Source organism: Bombus flavifrons, chromosome 2, assembly GCF_040668555.2.
Source record: "Bombus flavifrons isolate JBK064 chromosome 2, iyBomFlav1_principal, whole genome shotgun sequence".
NCBI classification, from domain to species: Eukaryota; Metazoa; Arthropoda; class Insecta; order Hymenoptera; family Apidae; genus Bombus; species Bombus flavifrons.
This window is the reverse complement of record NC_138443.1, coordinates 809,820-827,143: the sequence shown is the minus strand read 5'-3', so window position 1 is coordinate 827,143 and position 17,324 is coordinate 809,820. Positions and strand designations below refer to the sequence as shown.

At 35.0% G+C, this 17,324-nt stretch overlaps 1 protein-coding gene across 1 annotated transcript; it reads left to right on the top strand.

Annotated features, from left to right (window-relative positions):
• The first annotated feature begins 2,736 nt into the window (after positions 1-2,736).
• Positions 2,737-17,105, top strand: LOC138189661 (arginine kinase). Its single transcript, XM_069131743.1, has 4 exons — positions 2,737-3,240; positions 5,771-5,936; positions 14,123-14,424; positions 16,989-17,105. The coding sequence occupies exons 1-4, from the start codon at positions 2,737-2,739 to the stop codon at positions 17,103-17,105; spliced, it is 1,089 nt and encodes a 362-aa protein (XP_068987844.1).
• The last annotated feature ends 219 nt before the right edge of the window (positions 17,106-17,324 follow it).

The following is a 17,324-nucleotide window of genomic DNA, read 5'->3' as shown; positions in this document are numbered from 1 at the left end:
GGGTTAATTTCTTAGGTAGGTCTAATGAACACCTGTGCAAAACTTCATGAAAATCTGCGTGTATCAGTCACTGTGGTCTTCTCGTTGGTACTCCATCGTCAAGATTTTTCCTTAAAATCTTTTTAATTTTATAACGACGCGAAGCTCATATACAAATTACACTCATATATGTCATTATATATCGCATAGTCATTTGTTAACATACATACATATCCAGGATAAGTAGACGTTTTCACATGAAATCATTTATATATGCACATTTTTTACAGCATAACCAACTATACAACATATGTAAACAAATTTCTATACGCAGATTTTTTTCACCTGTCAAAATAACACTTTGCACTTCTAACGGTACCACGACGAAAGAATTAAAATACAACTCCGTTTAACGTAAAACCACGATCCAATGTAACATCCAAATCGCAAATTATAAACGTCGACACAACGATTTACGGTTGCTGGTATGTTCGCACTTGCCGAAAGAACTTACATTTGACGAGGAGAAGGATGTTGGGGAGGGGTAAGAGGTATGCGGGCCAATGGTTTTTTGCGACGAGCGGGAAACGAGATTTCGCGGTCGCTCGGCGTCGAGATGGCAATGCCAGAAGCGTCGAGCGACCGTCAAAATTCAGAATATTCACGTCGCCGTCGTGTAGGGCCCTTCTGGCGCATACCGCGAGCCTCGAGAGCGGCTCGCACAAAAAATATGTGTAATTAAAACTCGACGCTCCGGGGGATCCTCCGCGAACGCCGTGCGCCCGGGAAAAGGGAGAACATCGGGTATAGCAGAAAGAGAAAAAACGATAGAGAAACGTCCAGACAAGCCGCCACTAGCGCGAAGTTTAGAGCACGGAATAATCAGCGGCTGAAGGATCGGCGACTGTAACGATTTCGGGTTGAGACTGGATACTCTCTGTCGGAAGTAAGTACTCACTAAGCGTTCAACGACGGTTAAGACCGAGATCGGACGTCTGGGATCCGATTTTTTTTGGAGTTTCTCCGGTGTCTAGCGAATTTCGAAACAGTTTATACAGCGTCAATAGGGAAGAAAGGGATGAGACAAATAGAAAATGATGAAAGTTTAGCATACACAGGGTGAGTCGATATGAAATATTATGTAAAATAATTCGTTACATAAGCGATTTTCTCGAATAACGTCTTAGACGAGTTACGTTGAATTTGAAGGAATTTATCGGATGGATGTAATGTTATTTTCTAATATTTTAGATTTTCTGAGATATCTAGATGGTAAGGTAACATTCTCTACAGGAAAGTATTAACCTATTTATACGGAAAAGCCATTAGTTTAGCAGATATTTTAACTTTAATTTGTCAAATTCATGAGGGACAAGGAAAGACGAGAGGCGGCATTCTTGTGTTCACGTTGCCTTTGTTTTTTATACGTTAAATTTAACAAATTGAAGTTAAACTATATGCCGAACTAATGGAAAGGACAGAAATAGGTTAAAATCTTCTTATAGAGAATGTCCAACTGAATCGACTAATATTAGAAAAAATATACGCTGTCGTTTTAAGGACTCAAGATCAGACTGATATCTCAGAAAATATAAGATATAAAAGAATAACATTGCGTCCACACGATGAGTCCCTTGAAATGTAACATAATTTATTTAAAACGTTTTTGGATAAAACCAATAGGCAACAAGTTATTTTAGATAGTACATACTTCTTATTGACACATCCTGTATTTTCGTGGCTCGGATAGGTATGACGACATGTTGTTCGTACGAGTGTTGATGTAATACTGCGACTCGGTATTCTTTGCCTATTTCCATGTCTATTTGCGTGGATGAGTGTCGATTAAAGTGAAAAAGAGATTGCGTTCTATCTTTATTCATTTTTTGAAGAATTTGAGTTTTTTTTTCAATTTGAGGATACTGAATGATTGTAATGGAAAGCTTTCTTTGTAAAAAATAGAAGGAATTGACTGCTATTTCAGAAATTTACCGTACATTTCCATTAGATATTACGGATATTGTAGATTTTATTTTTATTTTTATCCTCATTAGATTTTGGATATTTTCTAGATCTTATAGATCTTATAGGGAGATCTTGTAGAAATCTTGCAGATGTTTTCGCTCTCATTGATGAATCTTGTAAATATCTAGATTTAGTACACACACGTAGATCTTTCAATGTTATCCGTAATGAATATTCAGATTGTAGGATATTCCAACTTTTTCCTGCTATGCATAATCTTTTACTGATTTTGGTGTGACTAAAAACGTAAACTCTCTCTCTATTCTCTTTATTTAAAAAAACAGTCACATTATATATACCATGTATTAAAAAGGAATCAGATAATAAAACTCTTTTCTTTCTCGTTCAATATTCCACTCCTATTCTGTTTTTAAATATCCATTATCTTACTAATTACAATACAATTTCCTTGTTTTTCCTTCTCTCGTACAAACGTCAAAGAGTTGAATCATACGGAAATACTACCTGCCAGCTTTCCTTATATAAAACATCTCCCCTCGCACCGGGTACAAAAATATCCCGAAAATTCCATCATCCGTTTCGCAAAGTTGTCGCTATTAAATTACCATGTTAGAACTTCCAACAACAATAAAACTCGAATTATACCTACAACTACGCTCCGACGCTATAATCCCAGCCCCTTATCCCTATTTCCTAAAACCATTTTCAGGACCAAATCCTTCGTCACTTTCCTTCTCCAACCCGGGTCAAGAGTAACTACCCTAACGCAAGATGTGCGACAAACGGCTGTGTGCCTGCGAGAAGAAGACGATGCCGGGTTTCATGAACCCGAATGACGAGCGTGTGAAGGCCCTCGAACAAGCGTATGCGGAGTTCGCTCAAATCGATAGCAGGTCGCTATTGAAGAAGCACTTAACGCAGCAGGTGTTCGATACGCTTAAAACCCGCGTAACGAATACCGGCTCCACTTTAATGGACGTGATCCAATCGGGTTTAAAGAATCCAGACTCGGGCGTTGGTGTTTACGCGCCTGATCAGAACGCTTATGACGTGTTCGCTGCTTTATTCGACCCAGTGATCGAGGAGTATCATATTAATTTCACATCGAGCGACGTCCATCCGGATTTGGATTGGGGAGAACCGGAGCAACTAGGAGATCTCGATCCCGAGGGACAATTCGTGATTTCGACGAGAATCCGTTGCGCCAGGTCGGTCAATGGGTATCCGTTGAATCCTACTATGACCAAATCCCACTACTTGGATTTGGAGGCAAAGGTACACCAAATCGAAAGGTTTGTTATAATTAGCAGACCGCGGATGTTTATTATATTTCATATTTTTACGAGCGTAATCAAACTAATTTAAATGGAGATTTAAGTGGATATTATGAGGAGCTATAATGTTTAATACTTATCAGTATAGGGAATATATTGAATAGAGATTTGTTTTACTTGTTACATGACAAGGTGATCAGCTAAATGAGATCATCTAAATATCTATCTTATTTGTGTTTTGTGAATGAGAAAATTTCTCAGGACAAAGTTAAACTATTTCAGGAAAGAATTTTTTCTCGAGGTCATTTTTTCATACGATCTCAATGTTATCGGTATATTTCTAAGTGGAACTCTATATTTTTGTATCTACCAATTGACGCGTTTTAAAAAGTATTAAGGTACTTGCGTCTGAGAAGTTTAAAAGATATGTTAACCTTGATTCTGTAACACTTAACGTGTGAAAAACAAGGAAAAACGCAAAGTAATACTCCAGCGTTTATGTTTTCCTTGTCTTTCGTACACTACATTTGATGAAATTAAAATCGGAATATGTTTTAAACCATGTATTTTCCGATATAAGTACTTTAATACTTTTGTGTGGAGAATAAAAAATCACATCTACTAGCGTAAAAAGATATATAGGGTTCTATTTAAAAAAATACCGACGAAATCTAAGAAAGATAAACTCGAGAAAAATTTTTTCCATGTATCTCTTGAAATAGTTTAACTTTGTCCGGAGAACTATGTTTCATACAATCGTAAATAAGACAGATACTTAGGTGGTCTCATTTAGCTGAGACACTCTGTATATTATAACAAATACCTTGGATATTTTATATAACTTTTCGTGGTATGTATATTCTATACATTCTTGTTTGTAATTGCGAATGTTTCTGCAATTTTACATTTTCGTGAATATAAGTATAAAAATAGGATCTAAATAGACTTTCGTTTCACCTATTAAATATCATGAAGCTGTGCTTTGAATATTTTGTATAACTTTACACGGTATATTCTATGTATTCCAGCATCGTAAAACTACCCATAAATCAAGCCTATTAAATTACTTACATTTTGTAATATGAACAGAGATTTGTAATATGAACTTGGTTTTTAATTGTGGAACAGTCGTTGAAAGGAAAATCATTAAGCCTTTGGATTTTCGTTTTGCATGGTAGTGGTAAAAAGGAATTTCGAGTTTTTTCGAAAGCGTAAATTCATGGAACAAGAGATAAAGTGTAGACGACTAATGCGCACAATGTTTTTTAGTTTTTGGAAATCGAAAGAGAGACCGGAGTTAAGACGTAACATATAGCTCATACACGGGATTTAAAAAATGTAGAAAATCACCAAAGAGTAGTACTGTTAGTAGCATTTTGTTCAAAAACGATATTAATATTGTACTCGAATTTAGTAATAGAATGAAAATTGTACGAATATTGTGCATATTCATTGTGCCAAAGAGAATGCCATTTCCAACGTTTCAAACAAAAAGTACGGGAAACGAAGGAATGTAGATTCCCATTCAGTTTTATGCGAGCTACATGGCAGACAAATAATATACTTCCTGATACAATGCAGATGAACAACCTGAAGTGTTCAAACGGACATTTCACATATTATTTCGCATGAAGCGAGAAGGTGGGCAAATTGCATGATTAGTTTTAGTGTTTGTAATACGGACACCATTTTTCCATAGTAAACGATGTAAAGAGGAAAGCAGTTTAGATCGTGGTTTTATTAATTGGATATTAAGATTTTGGATATTAAAATTTTCTAGAATTTTTACATATGGGAGAATAAAACAGACAGAACATGAATTCTGTTTTTAATTTTTCCTACTGCAATTTTATTCCAGCGTTACATTCGTAATTTAATGTCGATAAAAAAAGTAATGAAATTTGCAACACTTTTATTCGTTTTCGCGTAAAACTGAATTCCCCACTTGTACACCATAAACATCTATAAGCAAGACCCCTATTTAAACTCATTTCTCTTCCAATTCTGCTTACCAAACGGGAACAAAAAGGGAGCGAAGTAAACTCTTCAGCTAACATAGTGCACTTCGTTCAATTCGTCAACGCGCCAACGAAAAAATCCATCAAAAAAAAAAAAAAAAAGAAAGAAAAAAAAGGAGAAAAAAGAAAAAGAGGAGAGGACTGGTGGGAAGAAAGAAGGAAAATAACCCGGAAGAAAGGGTAAAAACACAGAGAGATAGAGAAACGGAAGAACAAGGTCTATGTCTTTACGGTTACACGGTTGGTTAACGCGTTAGAAAAGTTAAATCAAGCCGCACAATGTGCACGTAGCTAATTGATTTCTGCTGGCACGAAAAATCCCCTCGTTTCGTTAAAGCGTATAATTGCTTTTTATAATCGCACTTTACCTGCTTTGTTGTCGACTGGAGACAGCTTGACTATATAAATCGCCACGAAGAAACTACTGCGATTGCCTTTTCCAATCTATTTACGCAGCACATCTCTTCCGTTATACTTTCGTTTCTCTCAGTTCGTTCTTTCTTTCATCTTCAGGTACAGCAAGTCTTACGCTCGTTAGATGGCGACCTGAAAGGGACTTATTACAGTCTGGCCGCGATGGACAAAGAGACGCAACAACAACTGATAGACGATCACTTTCTGTTCAAGGAGGGTGATCGATTTTTAGAGGCAGCCAACGCCAATAGGTTCTGGCCAAGCGGTGAGTAATGATCGTTCCCCTTTTATACCTCTGCGCTAACTTTCCTCAAACTTTAGCAGATCGATCGCCATAGCTTTTAAACCTGTCTGAAATTTATCTTCCGTTACTGCCTTCGTCGAATCTTGTTGTGGCAACTGCATCCTCGAAAAGCGATTCAACGATGCTTCGGCTCCACAGGACGCAGATTAATGAGCCTGATGGAGTCGCAACTTTTAATTTTATTTAAGCACGATCCGCGCCAGATGTGCCCTTCAGCGTGTCGGTAATTAGATCGTAAGCTGGAGCAAAGGTGCTTTGTGAGGATATTTGTTTGGGTTTATCAGGCTTCTTTGTCTACTCCAAGATACTCCTACAAAAGCTAATCAATTTTCAATCTAACACATTTCTGATCATTCTTAAGTCACGTGGAAACCTTGGTAACTGGACAATTTTTCTATTCCTTTTTCATTTCGAGGAAGAACTTAAACGAAGGAGGCTTACAATGGATTACATTGTTTGATATTTCGTGCTTTCGACAGTGATCTCATTTATGGAAGATATAGAAGACATTTCAATCGAAAGACGCACAGTTACTTTGGAAAAATTTGTAAACTGTTTCAAAGGATATTCGAATAATTTTGGAAATGGAGATTCTTAAATTGCTGTACAGAATGTTTTTAACTCTAGGAATGGTTAAAATATCTCTCTCGTGTATTTGGTATGTCGTTTCGTGGTGTACCAAATAGTAGGAGGCTCGATGTACTGCGATAAATAGTACATAATATAGAAAGTGTACTAAATAGTAGGGTATACTTGTAAAATATCATTTTCTCGAATAAAACTTTAATCGGACGATTTCTTTGAAATATAGAGGTATTTAATCAAAATAATTTCCACGCTATTTCAATTTTTCCATAACCATCATGAAATGTTAAATTTACGTTATCGACAATATTTGCAACACATTTCCCGTGTTTATAATAAAGAAGGATATTAAACGAATATTTTGATGGTTCGTGAAAAGCAATAACGATAATAAAAATCTTGTTTGCATTCAATACGCGTGTATTATAGCAAATTTCTTTTTCAATGTCGGTAATAATGACGGTAATAATTGACAATAAGAGAAAATGTAATGAGCGATATTAAGCAATCAAACACTGGGGAAACGAGGTTTCATATGAACCAGGCTAATACAATGTAAGTTGTTTAATAGGAACTGAGGTGAGCGAATTCAGAATAACCTGAAATCGTTCACGAAGCAATTCCCTTAATCTGTGCTCCCAGTCAGCTTTAAACTTGAAATTACTTCTAAGCATCCCGATTCTCCTTATGTATTAACCTTCCATTCGTTGTTCTAAAAATTTTTCTCTGCTTAATTCTGGGTAAGCGTAAGCTAGACAATGTTCGAGGAAAATGAAAGTATAGCGTACGAATAAATAAATTTGACCAATCCGATGACTAATCAGGAATATATATTAAATTATGATCATCACTATGCACATTTTACCATTTATTCTCCCTATGAAAATTCAATTTACCATTTGTTCTTGCTAAATGTATGAAGATAGTAAACACTAAAAGTTCATAGCGTTCAAGTAATTTAACAAATAAATGAACGATGTAAGTGCCAAAATTAAAAGAGAAATATATTTCTCATTTTTATTTGAATTTATATTTTTTAATTTTTTAACATTCACTTCGGCATAATAAGTAATTAATATCGTAATACTAATACTAAATTTAACATTAATATTGAATTACAGTATATAAATACACTAATATGATATACAGCGTATTATAACATTAGAATCAATACCATTATAACAAAGTATTAGTATTCTTTGTACTGAATCAGACTAGAAAACGTTGTCAACGATACAGGACAATTATTCCATTCTGAGATTATAATCGTATTCGAGGCAATAATCAGTTAATTGATTTTCCGTGGGAAAATTCCGATTCGTCTTGTTCGCCGGCTTGAGGATCATCGCAGTTCGAGTAAAACATTCAATTACAATGCCGCAAGTTCCTTCAGCTCGTTTGAAAACATTAATCCACGATAAGCCGAATGCTCGAAATTGGGCGGTTCAAGTTTAAACGAAGATTAAACCGAAAGTTTCTGGGATTAGAGGGAACCCGTTGGTAGATGGGTTAGCGAAATGGCGGCTTGACAAGTGTCACGACCGGTCCAGCTGTTTGTTGATTTTCATCGCGATTCTCTCTTGCCCGTACAAAAACAGTTCAATGCTTCCAGTGGATTTTCAATCAATCATCCTGAGGACCGTAAAAACGGGCCGTTTCACGGGATAAATTGTAAAAGAGCGGAATCTGATTTAAAACGAAAATATCGTTAAACGGCGGGATTGTTATTTACCGGATTTGATATAAAAACACGTTACGATAAAGACCGTTATTTATATTTTTCGGTATATTTGTAGTTAGTTCGGAAAAGTATTCGGTTTTGATTAAGTTACGTGATCCGCAGAAGATGATAAAAGGCTCGAGTTATTCAGAATGGAGCGACAACTGTTGCCTCGAAATGCAGAAACGAAAGTTTTCTGAATATGTAATCCGTATACTTTTGACGTACTAATTTGTGGTACATTCACGATGGAAATTAGTATATTTTCGTAGAAGCCCCGACGTAGATTTTGCACCTGTTACTTTATTCGATCTCTAATTTGTTGATATTTTACAGAACAATGGTTTCCAAGCGGTCAAATTGGTCGAGAGTTTTCTCTCTGTTTTGATAGTGATCTCGCTATGTTTTATATATAGTGTTTCCTATATATAAAACGTAATAATATTGGCCATAAAAGTTAGAAGCATCTAGTACTATTATATTACTTACCGAAAGAAGCAAAAAGATCTCAAGTCCTAACAAACGTGGGTCCAAGTAACCGTTTTCCAGAAGGTAGTCTCGTTTGTCCAACTTAAATCACTTGGACCTCTATATGGGAGGACATTAAAAAATTATAGTATATAGAAATAAGAGAAATAAGCTGCTATTAAGAAATAAGTGAAATGCCAGTGACTGTTGAGCATGTGCATGTTTCCATGCGAAAACAATGTGGAAATGTGTGTTGAAATGAAGAGGGGTATATTCAAAATATGCGGTAGAGGTAATGTATCACTAACAAAAACATCTCGTAACTCCGAAATGAATGGTTTTCTGACTCGTGTTCATAAAGACATTGTTTGCTTGTTTTAATGAATACTACATATCCCTAAAGCTTGTCCCTAACATTTTAGGAAACTTTATATATAGTAATCATAGCTTGTGGTTTTTCAATATTATTGTATTGATACGCGGAATAATACGCATAACTATCATTGTACATATCACGAGTTGTAGTACCAACGAGACTTCCAAGTCCAGAGGCCTAATTATTAAGTCCACCGAATGGGAATGCTGAATTCGCCAACTCCGCAGTGTCCAAGATCTTACACCTCTATCACGATGAACAATTCATTCCCCAGTAAAGTGAAATGCAGACGATTTATAATTGGCAGAATCAACAGTGCGACAACGAAAAACTAACGCGTTTCGAATATCTAATGGTAGAACCTGTAGAGCGCAGTCAGAAGCTACAAAACTTCAAGTATCTCTCTATATTTCTATAAATTAAATTAAAAATCGACTCATCCTCTTGAGATGAAAAATCTCATTTCTACTATTCAGAGTTTAATTAAAAATCTTAAAAGCTCAGCGTTTCCTACGAACATTGTCTTTGTTGCCATTAGCAGATGTGATTTGAAGTTCCAAGAATTCCATGGAAATTCAAAACCAAGCTGAATCGGTACGAAGTGTACAACTTTCTGTATACTTCCACCCTAATTCTTCACAGAGTTAAAGATTATCGTCGATCTGAATCGAAATACAAACCGATGGCATTGGCATTCTTGTGGGTCTCCGTAGCTTGCCAGAAAGCCGACGAAGGGTTCCGTGATTAAATGAACTTGCATTAGCGATTTTCATCATGATGGCCTTGGGAAATCTCTTTGCAGCCGAGATTAAACGGCTCAAAAGGGTTAAGGTATATTAAAGAGACCAGGCCATGTACAAGAGAGAATCAGCCGCCATTCGAAGGGAGTTTTCAAAGCTAACCAAAGAGGTTTCCTCCTCTTATCGTGAATACCTCGCCAATGTAACTTATTGCATTTTAGCACGGTCTTTATCAACACAATTGCTGATTATATTATCATAAACTGTCAGCGCGAGGACGTATTGTGGTAGAAAGTCTTTAGCTTTGTCCTTCAGTATTTAACACCGAGGTGTTTTCTACAATACGATGGAGTCTCTAAGTGTGTTTATTCCGAGTAAATGCTAAATCTTGAGAAGAAATAATTTTAGGCGGCAAATCTTCGAATGGTTACAAAAACACCACTTGACTTTGTAGGGACTTGGTGATCGGAAACGTTTCTTAAGATTTGTAAGAATTGTAAATATGATTTCTTAAGAAATATTGAATCTAATTCTAAAATTGCAATATCTCCTTATTTCGAGAAATATTGATTATGTGATCAAAATAATTGATAGTCCAGCTTCTATGAATAATTTTTTGTTGTCGCACTGCCCCCAAGTCTTAACTGATAATTTAAACTGCTCATCATTAATCTTTTTGGAAAGAAGAGAAGCATTACAAATAGATAAATACACATACTAAATATATTTTGTTCGAATAATACAGTAAGGACATACATGTATGAGGATTTCGTAGTCGCATGGAGATCCGAGGACCACCTCTATACGATTTATTTTTATTATCGTGCTTGTATAAAGAAGTTTCTTTGAAGATGTAGCCGAATAATTTTTTAATAAAGTAGGTTTTGTTATTTCGTATTTAGTATCTTAGAAGTATCTTAAAATTTTTTTCTTCTTGTTTCTTTTAAATAATCTCACATACATATACATATTCTGTAATATTTAAGGTAACATTATAAACATATTTCAGCATTTTCAATAAATATATGAACCAGGTGAAACCATAGACGAGTAACACCCTAAAAAGAATATTGCAAAGGAATTTTCCACAACACTGTATATTCTTCGAATGAACAAAACTCTTCTTATTGTCGATAGATAATTATATCATTTTATTTTATATTTAATTCGTTATCACATTGTTTATTCTCCAAATAACACAACCGTTCGTTTGATGCGCGTGCAAAATTATCATCACAGAGGCTGCGCTGTGTTCAGATGTTTCAAACGAATATAATCGAACATTTCATTTCCGTCTTTCGATTGTCCTCGTGCAGATAATTGTCGCTTTTGTTCCTTTGAACCGCACTAGATAACAGATTGCCTTTGTGACTGACCACCGTTGCTTGTTATTTACGAACGCTCGTTGCCGTTCGATCAAATTATTTTTCTCCCTTTCAGCTCACGTTCCTCGAAGAATCGTATTACGATCGCGTCCATTTTGTTTTCATACATTGATATTACTACGTACCAAGAATATTTTTAATCCAAGTTTAACGTGAAACTAATAAATAGACGCCTCAAATCGATATAGAAATATACACATATTTCGAATGATTTGCTCTAGCTTGATTTGCTCTCTAACTTCAGTCGTAAGATATGAAAGCGCATACAGGATGATTCATTATGAACTTTTGATGTAATTGTCTTCCGAGTTACGTTCGTTATACATGTACTTGTTATTCGAAGAAATATTTCCTCTATAATTCAAATTGTAAGATAAGGAAGTGTAGCGAGTGTGTTGTTGGAGTTGCTGCCAGATGAAAAGAGAGTTTGAGCGTTTCGTCCCGGGACTACCGGTGGACTCGTCAGTAAGGCTATGCCCGGTAGTCCCTGTCTTAGACGTAGAGACATCGTATATTCGACTGCTAGCGAGATAGACAGACTTGTCGTCGTAGTAGTCCTCTGGTGTTGGCGGTTGGTACCCGCGGATCGCCCGGGAGGTGTTGCGCCGAGTTGATGCCTCGACCTGTCGGCGTCCTGTTGATACCGATCCGCCACAGAAGCATGCATGAGGAGTTCCATTATAATCTTACGACTTGTTTGTCTTTCGAATTATGGTCGTTATATATTCGGTATTAGAAGAACTGTTTCAAGCAAAGTTTGGTTTTTGCACGGACAATATTGTCTAAGCAATGTTTTTGAGATTTTAAGGTCATGATAATTTCTAAATGAAACGAAATTACTTGAAATAAAACTAATCGTTATCTTGTTTAAATGAGATTACAATTTACTTTTAGAACTACACGTACTTTATAGTAATTCATTATACGAAAAATCAGAAGCAGGAGACAAGAATATTCGATAGTACACAGATATATTACACAGGTGTATTACACAATACATAGTATATACAGATTTTTCTACTAAGATTTAACTTTGCGGAGGGTTTCGTCGAGAAATTGCAGGTGTAAATACTATGAAGTTCGTCACTTGTATTACTTTCCTTCACAACCTCTCGATCGTAGCTGAATCACTTTTTGAAGTTGATAATATTTCTGTATCTGTTATATCGTATCATTGTCTTAAGGTTGCGACAGGTTAAACGGCTAAGAAAAGAAGCCGACCTTCTCGAAGTACGAACGATTTGTCGCACATCAAAACAAAGGTCAGTTCTATTTTTATAAAATTTGATGCTCTCCCATCGCTGCCAACGACAACATACATCAATTAATTTATATGAAAAATTTCATAAGTTAAATTTGGATAGGAATACAACTTCCAACTTTCCTCTTAGAGATGCTAACATTGTTACGTTATAAGCAACTCAAAATGTCGTTTCAATTCTTGTCAACATCACGTGAACCGTGATTTTATATGCGTTATGTTATTTAGAAAGGGAGCTAATAATATTGTAGTTTGACATTATCATAGTCTACGCGATGGGCATTGACTCAATCATAAACGCTAGCCGAACAAAAAAGGAAAACTATTTTTCCATAATTATCGAAATCAAATATAATCCAGAAAATTAAATATCCTATGTATTTATTTATTTTTTCAATATTTATTAATTAATTTCGTGTATTTTTAAAAGTATTTTTAAAAGTATTTCTGAAAATATGCTGAATAGGGAAAAATATATTTTGGAAGCCAAATGGTTAGCGCAGTCGTTTATAAAACTATTCGAGGAATATCCGTACTTATTCGTATCTACAGTCTTTTCACAGTTTTCATGTATATCTCTCTTCCATGATACCTACTCAAAGGGTAAATCCAGTGCCGATTTAAAGATAATCGAATGTGGTTTGGTTACGACATGCCATGCTGCGTTTCCATTTGCCTTAGACATCGCGGGATTGAAACATTAATATTCCATTCTGGTTGTGACGCCCTGTTTACAAAGAACAACGTAAGGAAGCCGAGAAATTGCGCGGCGAAAAGGAAATTTTCTTCCGTATCGAATGTTTAGTTCGGTTTTTATGTTCCAGTGTTTCAGTCGGATGAATAGAAATTCGATATGAGACACTGTCAACTGGTACAGTCTACTATATTATAAAATTTATCGCGCGAGGTGTACATATAAAGCAATACATAAATAACCATTAGCCATAAACAAAATTCACCTAAAAACTACGTTTCCTCAAATTTTCACTATTATTGCAGCATATCATAATTTTAATTTAAAAAGTTGGAACCCCTTCTTTACGTTTCATTGTGCAGTAATCATTCTCAAAATTTTTAATCACACACGAAGCTCACACAGAAGAAAAAAATTTCTTTTCTCGACGTTGTTATCGCAGTATATCGTAATTTTAATTTACAAAGTTGGAACACCGTTTTTACGTTTCAGTGGGCGGTAATAATTCTTAAAATTTTTAGTTATACACAAAACTCACATAAAACCATTTTTTCCCAAATTTTACGACACCGTTATTGCAGCATAACTTCCCTCTTTTTTTACGTTTCACTGGACGGTAACGGTTCTCAAAATTTTTAACCGTACACGGAACTCAAACGAAACCACCTTCTTTCAAATTTTACAACGTTGTTATCGCGGCATATTGTAATTTTAATTCACAGCGAAGGGATTAATATTAAAGAAAATATCATCACGAAATTCTAAATCCTACGATATATATCGAATATCACAAAGAAAGATCCACGATCTGCTAACTAAAGAGGCCGAGTCTCTTTTCTGAAACTTTAAACTTTAAACGAAGAAGAAACAAAACCCTACCCTTCTTTCCTCGTTACCCGCTCGCTATCCTATTTCCAGGCAGAGGAATATTTTTTAACGAGGCAAAAACTTTTCTCGTCTGGTGCAACGAGGAGGATCACATGCGTCTGATATCGATGGAAAAGGGTGGCAATCTGTCGTCCGTATACTCGAGGCTTGTTAAAGCGGTTACCGAAGTCGGGGAGGAAATACGATTCTCGCGGCACCGTCGGTTCGGCTTCCTCACATTTTGCCCGACCAACCTGGGGACAACCATCAGGGCCTCTGTTCATATCCGCCTTCCCAAATTGAGCGAGAATTATGCGAGATTCGAAGAAATCGCGAACATGTACCATCTTCAGGTGAGAAATAATATCGATCCTACTCTACTTTTTTTCTTTTTCTACCTGTCTTATTTGATCGCTAAAGAAACTAGTCTACTTTACATATAAATGACAGGATTTGAATAATCTTCTTCATTCCAAACAGAATTTGAATAGTCTTCTTTTTCTATTGCAAGGTTCTTCTTTATTTTTATTTCATTCTTCAATAACAAAATTGTGAATTTCTGAAGGAACGTCGTAATGGAAGTTAGTGGTATATTTATTTCATCAAGAAGGGATAAAAAGAATGCTTTGATTTTCAATATTAAAAATGTAGTTTTAACTATTATTATTATTAATGGGAGTCGGATATTTCTAAGGATTTCGCGATATTTCATATGAAGAACATGACAAACGTGATAAATCTCCACGATTATATTCATTGCAAAGAAAGGACTGCATTACGTACGTAAATGAATAGGATCATGCAACGTTTATCTTCTTTCACGTAAATGTTTCACGTAGAAATGCGCATATTTTTCATTACAAAAATATGTAATTACTTTTTCCAATATGTAAGTAATATGTTCGAATAATCTCAACGGTGTATCAAAGAAATGCAAATTAAACGTACGATACCATGACTTCTGAAACTGTTATGATAGTGCAATTATGAGGTACATAAACAAATAATTTTGAGAAAATATTTTCAACAAAGTTTCGCAGTTTAATCAGTTTAAATGAATTTAACGATATAGATAATGCGTTTAAAAGATCGATTTCAGATCGATCGGTCACGCGGTCGTTACGAGTTGCAAAATTATAAATGGGTAAACAGAGAAATAATTCCACGGTTCCACGTAATTATCATTATCGAACGTTAGTCATCTTTGAAATGCTAATGAAACGCAACGCAACAAGTATTCCTTCGGCTCGGGATCAATGCTAATCGTTCGTACGAAATATTTATATCTTTTGCGCTGAGCGAAGCGGCGATGATGCTTATACAAATCCCAAGTGTATACAACATAAACTATAGTTACGGATGAGCACGTACAAACAAGTACAGTTATGAATATTCCCAGCTTACAGGGGAAATATTTGAACTGGATCTTCGCTGTCTACGGGCGAAGAATCTACGAAACGTAAAAACACACAGTTTTACTTACTACGCGAGCTTATTTATTTTCCTTTTTCTTTTTCAGTTTCAGGTTTATTGTATCTTTTTCCCCTTTCCGCGCGTTTCCTTTTCTTTTTTTTTACATTCTATTCCACGCGAACGTGTAGCACGGTTTTATTAAATTTCACTGCCATCCCGTGGATAACTATAGCGCGATTAAAAGTGACAAAATACGCCTGATTCTTCGCAGCAAATATCAAGCTGGAGAAAGAACAACGCGTGTCGAGCGGATTTTAGACCCGAAGCGTGCATTTTTGAACGCGAGAGAATTTGACTTTGAACTAACTTCCTTCGCAGTTATAAATTTTTTGGAACCTTATTATTGGGCTCAGCTTATTTAATCCATCTGTGGATTTGGTTTATTGGGCGGATTGTAATTGATTCATACTACGTGCATCCTTCTGCGGTGTCAAATTAAACGATGGTAAAACAATGATCATAAGAGTAATATAACTTTATTATACGTGTAGCAACATTATATGGATATACAAAGAAATAAAACACGATATTGATACTAATTAAAGAGTATTAAAATGAACGCAAACCTCGTGATTATTAAATTTAACTCCGAGAGACAAGAATAATATAATTTTTAAAATACGCAGAGTTCCATAACGTTCTGGCCATTTTCATTATATTTCTCTTCATTCTCATCATATTTGCTTTGAAAATCGTAGTCATAACATCAATCGCTAAATTTTAGCTTTCGACTAGAAAAGTCGAGTTGACTGCATGCCACGAGTGTATAATTAATTATTTGCACACTACCTCCTTAAGAAAATCTAGAATGTTCACTTATCCTCTTAATACTAAATATGAAAAATTTAATTTAGTTGAATTTTCAATTCGTCGTATTGTCACGGCGAACGATGATATTATACCAAACGTTTCGTTCAACGTTATAATTAGATCGGTATCGTGAACTTATTTTACTAGAAAATTGACATTACAATTAAATTGTAAATGATAAATATATGGTCGCTTGAATTTTCTTATTTTCATTAGATTTATTCAATATTTCATTTTGTTGTAACTTGTTTGATGTGTGATAGAATATTAATAAGCCATTAATATACGCATATTTACGTAATTGTATGTGAATAAATAGATTTTCCGCGCAAAATTAGTAACATTTTAAATCGAAAGAATTATTCGTTCGCACGTCATATGTGTCATTACTCAAATAATTATCAAGTAATTTTCAGGTCATTCTTCATGTACACGCGAAAGAATGAAAATTTATTGAAATAACACGACTGAAATAATTTATAATGAACATCGAATAATTATTCACTGGATAAATCATTCGATTGAAATATCATTATTTAATCCACTATCTTGAGTAAATATTTCTTCAATGCCATTTAAGATACCTTTCAAATTCTATACTGGATTGATAGATATTCCTTCCGTAATATTATAGATAGACGGATTAGTAAATTTATTAGTGAAACATAATCCCGTAAGGGCAAGAAGTAGTAATATTGTTAGTAAGGGATATAACGTTGCTAACTCAATAGAAGTTGTAGAAACAGCATAAACTAGATAAGACAACCTAAGAAGATAAAATATAAATTAAATGTTAAAAGTCATACTAAAATTGATATCGCGATTTACAACAGTAAATATACCAGTAATATACGAAATTATTATATACTTATTTTTGTTAGAATGTATTACGTAACATTGTATTACGATATATTATATTACGTCGTATTATAACACATTATAATATATTACATTATACAAAACTACGTTA